This window comes from Macrobrachium rosenbergii, chromosome 15 (assembly GCF_040412425.1).
Source record: "Macrobrachium rosenbergii isolate ZJJX-2024 chromosome 15, ASM4041242v1, whole genome shotgun sequence".
NCBI lineage: Eukaryota > Metazoa > Arthropoda > Malacostraca > Decapoda > Palaemonidae > Macrobrachium > Macrobrachium rosenbergii.
In genome coordinates, this window is record NC_089755.1 from 40,896,923 (window position 1) to 40,907,620 (window position 10,698).

General features: G+C 36.4%; 1 protein-coding gene across 2 annotated transcripts in view; it reads left to right on the top strand.

Annotated features, from left to right (window-relative positions):
- Positions 1-1,369: 1,369 nt before the first annotated feature.
- LOC136846590 (EGFR adapter protein-like) overlaps positions 1,370-10,698 on the top strand; it is a 1,014,562-nt gene continuing 1,005,233 nt past the window's right edge. For both annotated transcript variants that reach the window (XM_067117457.1, XM_067117459.1), the window contains exons 1-2: positions 1,370-1,498; positions 2,213-2,376. In XM_067117457.1, the coding sequence (XP_066973558.1) occupies positions 2,349-2,376 (28 nt within the window). In that variant the 5' untranslated portion in view covers positions 1,370-1,498; positions 2,213-2,348. The remainder of the gene's footprint in view (positions 1,499-2,212; positions 2,377-10,698) is intronic.

The window sequence follows — 10,698 nt, forward strand, 5'->3', positions numbered from 1 at the left end:
TTCAAGCAGTTAGTTTAGCGAGCCGAACGTTATCTGAGACGCATCCGAGTTTACAAAAACAAGCAGAGCAAGAACTTGCAAGCAAAGCCGACTCAGACTCTTTGAAGTCCTTAATGAAGAGAGAACGGGAGTTCGGATGAAAAGTGAGAGCTAATTAACCCCAGTCTTGCAAGAATCAATTTGCAACGTGCAAAATAATCGTGCATCTTTTTTTTTACACCTGTCGTTTTGCGCTCGACGACTTCCCAGGTGTGCAGCCGCTTTCAATGGGCGACTAACTTCTGGGACGACTTGTTACCTGAGAGCGTGTCAAATGCATTTGTCTTATTGGCTTAATTCCTCTGGGAGGACGCGCTCGTAAATTTACAGAGAGAGAGAGAGAGAGAGAGAGAGAGAGAGAGAGAGAGAGAGGAATAATAAATTCGAGTGACGCCCAAACCATTTTGCTTCGAGTTGAATAACCTCTGCTCCAGAAGATCCCACACCTGGGATATTCGCAAGAGCCTCTCTCTCTCTCTCTCTCTCTCTCTCTCTCTCTCTCTCTCTCTCGTTGATGTTCGTTTGAATGACTTTAAGTTCTGGTGAGAAACAAACATATTCCTAATTGGCTGTCTGTCTGTAGGTCTCTATGTAGGCCTATGCTTATAAAAATAAGAAGGCATATTTTAATTTCAAATATAGCTCTGTTTTTGTTTGTCACCTTCTCGTTTTCAGAATTCCTTTTCACAAGAATCAAATAAAAATAATGGTAATTCCAACTTAAGGAATTTACCTCTCGTTTTCAAAATTCCTATTCACAATACAAATAATAATAATGATAATCCCAGTTTCAGGAATTTACCTTCTCGTTTTTAAAATTCCTATTCACAAGCATCAAATAATGGTAACGAATTCACGCCCATTTATTGTCTAATGTTTTAATCCCAGCTTCAGATACTTATCATTAGTCAAAACTTAATATACGTTTCGTTTATGTATTGTTTCAATAATCATAACTGAAAATACGTCTCGTTGATGTATTGTTTATTATCTTATCCTGCTCCCTGTTCACCGCACCTTCGCGTGAGGACCCCAGACTGTCCGCTGGGTTCATTACCTGGGCTTCCAGGACCACTGTTAATCGCGAACCCTTTCAACTCCTCTTATCTGTTCGAGAAACGGAGGGAGAGGAGGAACAGTGAATGAGGGGAAGAAACCTAAAACCAGAAGGGTGAGCTCTTTCTCTCTCTCTCTCTCTCTCAAACCTAGTCCTGGCTATCCTGCAAGTATAAAGTGCCCAAGCAGGCTAAGGCAATGGAAGAGGAAGAGTGGGGGTGGTAGGTGGGTAGGTCTCTCTCTCTCTCTCTCTCTCTCTCTCTCAGGTCGGTCGAGCCGACCGAGCTGCTTGCTGGCTGCCGAACTGACTCAGCCCAGCCAGACAGTCAGTGTGGGTTGGAACCCCATGGCGATAGGTTGTGGTGTGATGTGACGTCCAGTGCCTTGCGCTCCAAAACTCGTGGTCGGTGACTAAAATACGATTTTAGCCATCTTTCGGCGTTTACGTCTGTGTCTCGAGTTGCGAAGAACGTCAGAAACGTAATTCTACAATGGCTGATTTCGTATCGTGCCGTTATTTGTTATAAGATTGGAAAATAGCCCTACCTTGTCGGAAAAGTTGGTCTACGTTATTTTAGGATGACTTTTAAAATGTTGCTGTCGTTCTGTGGCATGCATTTTTTATTTCTTTTTTATTTAGATGCATAGTGAAACGTTTGAATAGTTTTTTCTTAATGTAAATGTTTTTGGTAATCGTGCTTGGAGTTGAATGACCCGAAGGTTTACCGTTTTTCCCCAACAATTTTGCATTCTTAAACACGAAAGAGGTTAGAGCTAGGCCTAATGAACTTTTTTATTGCCCAGGTTTTAATAAGTTTTTTTTTCCCAAACGAATGAAATATAAGTAATAATGTAATCAGTGGTTGTCTTTTTCCCGTGAAGTACTCCGAAGTCAGAGGAACAGGTAATGCAAGAATGCATACCTGTAATTACTTCAGCCTCCGATTACTCATATCTAATATATTTTAGTAAAAACATTATTTTTTTTATAATTCATTTTCGAGTCCGTCTATAGTTAAGTATTTTATGTGTGAGCAGGAATGGCCATTTCTTTGCTTGCTTTTGTAGTTATCGAAAAAAGTTTCCCATTTTTTATTTCTTTGCTAAAATGGAACAGAGCTAAAGTGATCTCTAGTAACTAAATAGTTTCGCCTGAACAAGCTTTGTTGTGGATGAAAGCGTCGGGAAAGCATTATGAAAGCGTTAGGCATTGTGTGGTAAATCCTGGAAAATAATAATAGTTGCCCATCAAGATGACAACAAGGGTTCAAGCTGCCAAAGGTAGGTAACAGACAGATTTCTCAAGTTCACTGCGTTTTCTTGGTCAGCCTGTTTTTAATCTTATAGAAATGTTTTTCGGTGTCCTACTGTGCTTGTTAGGGATAATTTTAAATGGCATATGCTTCCAGTAACTTTATAAGCTTGATGTAACCGTTTATGTTCGGTGTTCGTGGGAGAAATAACGAAATGTTGTAGTGTACCATCAAACTGAAAAAACCAAAATGCTTTTAACATTGTTGGGAAAACGAGTTATGCAGTGCTGTCAGGTTGAGCTGCCCAGGTTTCCTGTGTTTCTTGCATATCCCCGTTTGGCGGTATTCCCTGTTTATATTGTATTATATTTTATAAAGGTAGATTTATTACTACTTTTTACATACTTTACGAAGCCCGCTGTTGGTATTAATAATCAACCGTTTCATAAATGTCACCTGTCCAAAGTTCAAATGGGACGATTTAATTTCGCAGTTGTGGGCAGTCTAGTTTTCAAAGGTTTTCATGCCATGAAGAAGTATCTCGTTTAGTATTTCTGTGGTCGGTACATTATTCTCTTTGGTTTTCATTGAATTAAATGTCCAACAAGGGTAAACAGTGACGTAATATGGCGTATTCTGAAGATATCAAATACGAAAACAGAACAACAGACCAAGATGTAAAACCTCCAAGACCTCCTCTGTTTTACAGAACTTATAAAAAGATCTATTACATGTTTCCCTAAAATTTCAGTAAGTTTTGGCGTGCATTGAATTTCCCTCCATGTAAGCGCATGAATTACCATAATTCTAGAGTTAACACCACACAATTTCCGTAATTTTAGGGGCATTTTTGCCCGTCTTCCCTGTAGCCACCTGAATTTCCCTACAGCAGGGATATTTCCCTGTACCTGACAACCCTGTGGTATGTCGGGAGAATTCGTCTAGCCAAGGCAATGAACTGCATGAGCATTACCACTCCCCCATCCCACCATGCGGTCTCTCTCTCTCTCTCTCTCTCTCTCTCTCTCTCTCTCTCTCTCTCTCTCTCTCTCTCGGTGGTACCGTAGGTAAGAATACCTTTACTACTCAGTCTTAATAAAATATTACTAACGTGGATTGTGCTGCATTTATATGTTGAGATATTCAAACAAATGTCAGAAATGAACGTATAATTCAGTTCACAATTATTGGTAATAATCGGATTTGTACGCACTCATGTCCAGGGTTGGATGACAAATTGTTTCCAGAATTTAATGAGAGATGCACATACACGCACATATATAGAGTGTATGTATATGTGTGTGTATTATATATATATATATATATATATATATATATATATATATATATATATATATATATATATATATATATATATATTCTCCTCCATGGTAGAAACGGCTTTACAATGTATGTTAGGTTAATAAGGAACTGTACTCGACAAACCCTCATTTCCATAAACATTGTTCATTCACGTTACCAGTAATAAAAACTCGACGAAAACTGAAGTCATTCGACATCATTATCGAACATGGAAGAAAGACTCGCCATTACAAGTCAAATCCTTCACCGGATTTCTCGTGAAGGCCGAAGGAGCTTATTCTTTTCCTCGAGTCTCTTTACCGGACTAATGCACAATCTAGTTTTAAGCCTATTCAGTATTTAGAAAAGGTCTATTATTCACTTTTCATTTCCGGCCTTTCAATAAGCCTCTGTATCGTAATTTTTCCATTCTTTCTTTTTCAACAATGTACTTTTTTGTCAGTATTGTAGAATTCGTTAACCCGGCGAATTATTATTAATTATTATTATTATTATTATTATTATTATTATTATTATTATTATTATTATTATTATTATTTAGGGTCTTACTTAGCGTGTTGTTAAAATGGTATAAACATCAGCATAATCGTTTTGTTGGAAGACGATAATCATTAAGTAACAGATAGCTGTGATAATGGATTTTATGAAACACTCACACACATGCCCACACACTCACACAAGCATACGTATATATATATATATATGTATATATACACATATATAATATATTTATGTACACACACATATGTATAAATATATAAAGACTGTAATTTTAAGAATTCCTTTGTGGGTTTCAGCTCTCACAATCGTCTCCATTCGAGAGGAAGTTCCATAAGTGTTTAAGCATTCCTAGATTTAGGCCTAGATACCAACATCCGGATATCCAACTACACCTAAGAAGCAGGATCTATAACTCGGAGATTTCGTGAGCCAGTACTGATTTTCCTAGTGATTAGCAATGCTCCATTTCACGGGCTTTTAGCCCATTTTAATACACGAGGCTGTTCAACGCAGTGACCTTAGGCCTATCTCTCTGAAAGTATCCAGCACCCTCTTACACCACTTAACCGAAGCCCTCGCTAAAGAGATGATGGTTTTTATGGTGTCTCCTGGTTTTAGGAAAGGGTGTTGATGTAACTCCTTCAGAAAGTTGATGTAACACGCAAGTGGGTCATATCTGAACAGAGGAAAGGTTTCATATTAGGCTATTTTAGTTTTCTGTAAAAGAAAACTGTGTGCCGGCTTTGTCTGTCCACCCTCAGATCTTAAAAACTACTGAGGCTAGATGGCTGCAAATTGGTATGTTGATCATCCACCCTCCACCCATCAAACATGCCAAATTGCAGCCCTCTAGCCTTAGTAGTTTTGATTTTATTTAAGGTTAAAGTTAGCCATAATGGTGCGTCTGGCAACGATATAGGACAGGCCACCACCGGGCCGTGGCTAAAGTTTCATGGGCCGCAGCTCATACAGCACTATACTGAGACCACCGAAAGATAGAGCTATTTTCGGTGGCCTTGATTATACGCTGTACAGAGAACGACGCATTTCTTACTTTTTTATTATTGTTACTGTTGTAGTTTCTGAGCCACTGCAATTACAGTATGAAGGGAGGTTTCATACGCTAAAAGTAAACGTATTTGTAGGAGGAAAGTTTAATTAGGTTAATTCGCAATATATGACAATTCCATTGTAGACAGCTGCTCTTTGTATATTCAGAGTGCCATCTTATGTTCTACCTGGTACCTGGATGTTTCTCATCTTTAATATTCATCCAATATTAAAACTGTTAAAATATAACTCTCTCTCATGAGTGCATTTAATGTTTCATTGTCAAGGGTGATTATGACCCTTTTATAACCAATGGTTAGTAAAATTCTCTGGTTGAAATGTTTTGGAACCCCGGGTGTTCGAGACAATATATACATTATCACCCTTTGTTAGTTTTCGATGAAATACGATGCTTGTCTTAGCATTTGCGATATATCTTTATTGCTGTTGCGATATATCTTTATTGTTGTTCATTTATGGATCGAGCAAAGTGATTGCGTACGTGGGATTTATGGCGTAGTATTTCAGTTGGTAGAAACGATCACTCTTTGAAGTTTGGTGTTGTATTTTATAAGTTTGTTGAACCAAATTGTTTATTGAATCGTTCAAAAAGTCATCAGGATTTCGTTACATTCCGATACAGGTCTTATGAAAAAAAAAAAAAAAGAGAACGCTGTAGAATCATCAGTTTTTAACAAAGGTATCATGATGTTTTGAACATTGAAGTATCCGGCTTCTGGAGTTTTAAGTTCTTGAGGACTGTCTATGTTCTTTCATCTCTGAGACTAACGATGGGTGGCTCTGTAGAATTAGATAAATAAATAAATAAAATAAATAAATAATGAAAACCTTCCTTTACATGAAGGCGTTGAAATACTTGTACTATTCTTGCTGGAAAATAGGTTTTTTCTGATCATAAAGTCGAAGAGATTGATAAACATTTGTTTGTATTTTTGATTTTGAAGTTTATAGAAAAAGGACAAGTAGCCTAACCCCTTTAATAAATTGGTCTTACGTAATATCGACATTGTTAATGTATCTTCGTGTTGCATGTATTTTTTCTCTATATTTTTCTTTGCCACATATGGTGAAGCTTGCTTATTTAAGTTACATCACTTCTAGGCCAATTCCATAGGAATGCTTGCCAATTTTGATTAATGATGTTTATTATCATTATGATTAACATTTAACATTTTCCTCTGACAATCCATTTTGTTTATTTCTGCTTCCCTCTTACTTCGGGGGGCGGACAGAGGCCTTCCACGCACTTTGATCCTGAACGGGCAATGGATATGCCGATAGGATATCAAACTGCGCTGGAGTGTTTACTGCACTTCCCCACTGCTGGGAATTGCAAGGGATGGTACTTCTACAATATAGCACACAAGGTTAACATGACGGTTTACAGACATTCAGCCTGTAAATGTTCAGGACTTGTTTAGTTTTCGCTGGGGAGTTTTGGGGAAATTTGTTTGAATTCGTTAAAATTCGAGTCAGTTTCCTGTGTGGGTTTTTAAACTGAGCGTGTGTTTTTACACACGTCATATATATATATATATATATATATATATATATATATATATATATATATATATATATCTATATAAATACACATTTGTGTATATATATATTGTATTTTGTTTTGACACGGTTTTTTTTTAACATGTCTAATTAATTTTGAGTTTTAAGACTTAAGTACTTTCAAGTCTCGTGTTAAGCAAAACAGTGACAGCACATATTTGTAGAGTTATGATAGGAAAATTTACATAAAACGTTATCTGTGGTATCTAGTGCTTTAAGTGTTCCTAAATCTAACTTTAAGTAATCAGTCATTGAAAGAACCAGCAATATTTGTGCGTGTAAAGATTTTAGGCCTACAGACTATCCTTAAAACCAAAGTTTATGGGGAAAAAGTGTGATGTATGGGCCCAGGTTTCCATTAGTCTCATCTCCATCCCAGATAATGCCCATCGGCCTATCGCGAACCTCCTGCCGCAGTTGGTGGATGGATAAGGGGCCATTTACCCGTAATGTCCTGCCTAAGTGCGCTGGATGGGACTGTTAATGATTCGGCTATCGCGTTTCGGAATTGCTGGCCGAGATTGCGTTAAGCACCGTGTATGTTTTTGCAATAAAACTGGACGGTATTAGTTGCATATGTTTTTTTTTTTTTTTTTTTTGTCTCTGACGGTATATACCGAATTATGATTGGTGGAATGTTGTGCTTATATATTAACCCACTGAAGGTCATAATTCAGATGATCCTGTATTTGGAACTAGTTTTATTTTATTTATAGAAAATGTGCTGTAGTTGATTTTTGTCTGTCAGTTGATTTTAGTCCCTGCTATAGTTGATTTTAGCCAATGTCAGTTGATTTTAGTCTCTTATAGTTGATTTTGGTGTATGTCAGTTGATTTTAGTCTCTGCTATAGTTGATTTTTGTCTGTCAGTTGCTTTTAGTCTGCTGTAGTTGATTTCAGTCTATGTCAGTTGATTTTAGTCACTGCTATAGCTGATTTTGGTCTCTGTCAGTTGATTTTAGCCTCTGCTATAGTTGATGTTAGTCTATGTCAGTTGATTTTAGTCTCTGCTATAGTTAATTTTAGTCTGTGCTATAGATGATTTTAGTCTGTCAGTTGATTTTGGTCTCTGCTATAGTTCATTTTTGTCTATGTCAGTTGATTAAAGTCCCTGCTATAGTTGATTTTAGTCTATGTCATTTGATTTTAGTCTCTGCTATAGTTGATTTTAGTGTATGCCAGTTGATTTTAGTCTCTGCTATAGTTGATTTTGGTCTATGTCAGTTGATTTTAGTCTCTGCTATAGTCGATGTTAGTCTCTGTCAGTTGATTTTAGTCTCTGCTATAGTTAATTTTAGTCTGTGCTATAGCTGATTTTAGTCTGTGTCAGTTGATTTTAGTCTATGTCAGTTGATTTTAGTCTGTGCTATAGTTGATTTTTGTCTGTGTCAGTTGATTTTAGTCTCTGCTATACTTGATTTTAGACTAGGCTATGTCAGTTGATTTTAATCTCTGCTATTGTTGCTTTTAGTCTGTTGCCGTTGATTTTAGTGTCTGCTGTAGTTCATTTTAGTCTCTGCTATAGTTGATTTTAGTTTATGTTAGTTGATTTTAGTCTCTGTTATAGTTGAGTTTAGTCTCTGCTGTATCCTAGTTGATTTTAGTCTCATTAGTTGAAAAAATTACGCAAAACAGGGATGCTAGGATTAATTTTCATGGTATTCATTGCAAATGATATAGTACTCCATTTGTATTTAGTTACATTTATTACAGTATATCGGCCAATCAGGAGATGGATAAAAACTTCACTGATATCCTCTCTCTCTCTCTCTCTCTCTCTCGCTCTCTCTCGCACACAATGTCCCTATTTGGCAACTAATCCTTTTGTTTTAACTTTCTAGTTTAACATATTTATATTTCATGCTTTCCTCATTTTAGAAAACACGAAGTATTCCAGCATTCCAGTTTTGTTTAACTCCTAGCCAATTTCAGAGCCTCTTGGAATCCCAGGTAGAATTTGGCCCATCTATTTTCTAGAACGGCTGAAATAACCTTTCACATTTCCCAAAGAGAGAAACTGCGTATTCTTTGTGTTGAATACGCGCCTAAATCTCCCGCCTTTGGATTTAATAGGTCTCTATTTAACACACTAAAATGCCTCGCAGAGGTAATTCATATCTTCCACTTCTTTTAAATCTCCCTTTATTCGTGAATTTTATAAGCGTGGCGCGAATTCCATATTTAGATCACTTCATTTTGTTAGGTTGTTTTACCTGTTGTTTTCTTCGTTTATTTCTGGCAGTTCTAAATGAATAATTTAAATGATCTCTTCGGTTTTTTTATAGAATATATATATATATATATATATATTATTTGAATATATATATATATATATATACATATATTGTTTTTTTAATATATCGTAATCAAGGTCTCATTAGTTATTTGATTTAATTGTCCTTCCTTTGAAGTTTTAAGAGAAAGGGTTATTCACAACATCAGAGATAAACAGAGAGAGAGAGAGAGAGAGAGAGAGAGAGAGAGAGAGAGAGAGAGAGAGAATTTGCTGAATAATGATGGAAATACAAAAGAGGTGCTGGACAAACTTGGTTGTTTATGATCGTCTGTTTTCCATTGATCAAGAATTTGCCATCAAGAAACTTGAGAATATTAAGTATTAATAATTTAATAAATAAAATGCTAGAAATATATATCCTCTAGTGCTTTTATTTTATTTTTCTAAGAAAGTTATCACCTTAATGCCGATTTTTATCTATGCATCCAATCCAGTGTATATCATATATATACCATGTTTTTTCTCTTTTCCAAGTAAAAGCCATCACACAAAATGAATTGCAACAAGTTCCGCGTCTTCTCGAATACACAAAGACAAAGTAGCCTATATAGGCGAGAGAACACATTTAAGAGAACACATTTAATCACATTTAATGTTAAAGGAGAGCAATTAATCTGACAGGTATCCAAAATCCGAAAAGCCATTTAAAAGGTGACACTGGACAAAATAGTTTGCAGTGTCTGGCTAGATTTATTTTCCTTTGTAGAGAAATCTGTTCTCGGAATGTAATAGCCTCCCGTCCTTTTTCACCGGCCTGAATTCGGCCGAATAATCTAGCAGGTTGTTTTAAGAGCAGGGAAATTACTCTGCATTCCTCTTGTTTCGTTACAGGGAATCGTCTGTGTGAATAGATCGCTTTAAGCTACGTTGCTGCTGCTTGTAAAGTTCATTTGTAAGAATTACCATTTTTGTTTCGGTATTGAGTGATAAAATATTAGATGCTTTCATAGATGGTATTTCTTCAAAGAACTTTATTATAGTTATGTTATCAATAATTATATAGTTTTATCTCATATCTGGTTGTGGTACCTTTGAAATTTGTTATAGCACTCTACAGTGACATTCTCCCCGTAAGGGGGTAGAGCCGTCAGTGCACCTCAAGTGGTGTGCTGTAGGCAATACTTAAGGTTCTTTGCAGTGTCCCTTCGGCCCTTAGCTGCAACTCCTTTCATTTCTTTTACTGTAATTCCGTTCATCTTATCTTCCTTTCATCAGACTTTCCACCCCCTCTAACAATTGTTTATAGTGCAGTTGCGAAGTTTTCCTCCTGTTACACCTTTCAAACCTTACTGTCAAATTTCCCTTTCTGCGCTGAGTGACCTCATAGATTCCAGTGCTTGGCCTTGGGCGTAAATTCTATTTTTTATATATTCCATAATGATATTCTATTTATGTCATAAACGCCCGTGAAGCATTAGTGCAGGAATTCCAGCAATGAACAGACAGGAACGCCGTCCTGTTAGACCATTATAAGTATTAAAGGGTAAAATTTGAAGTTAAATCTTTAAATAAGCTGAGTTTTTAGGTACTGAATATATAAATGCTCTGAGTGTTTAGGTATTGAATACGAGTATATAAATGCTCTCATTGTTTAGGTAA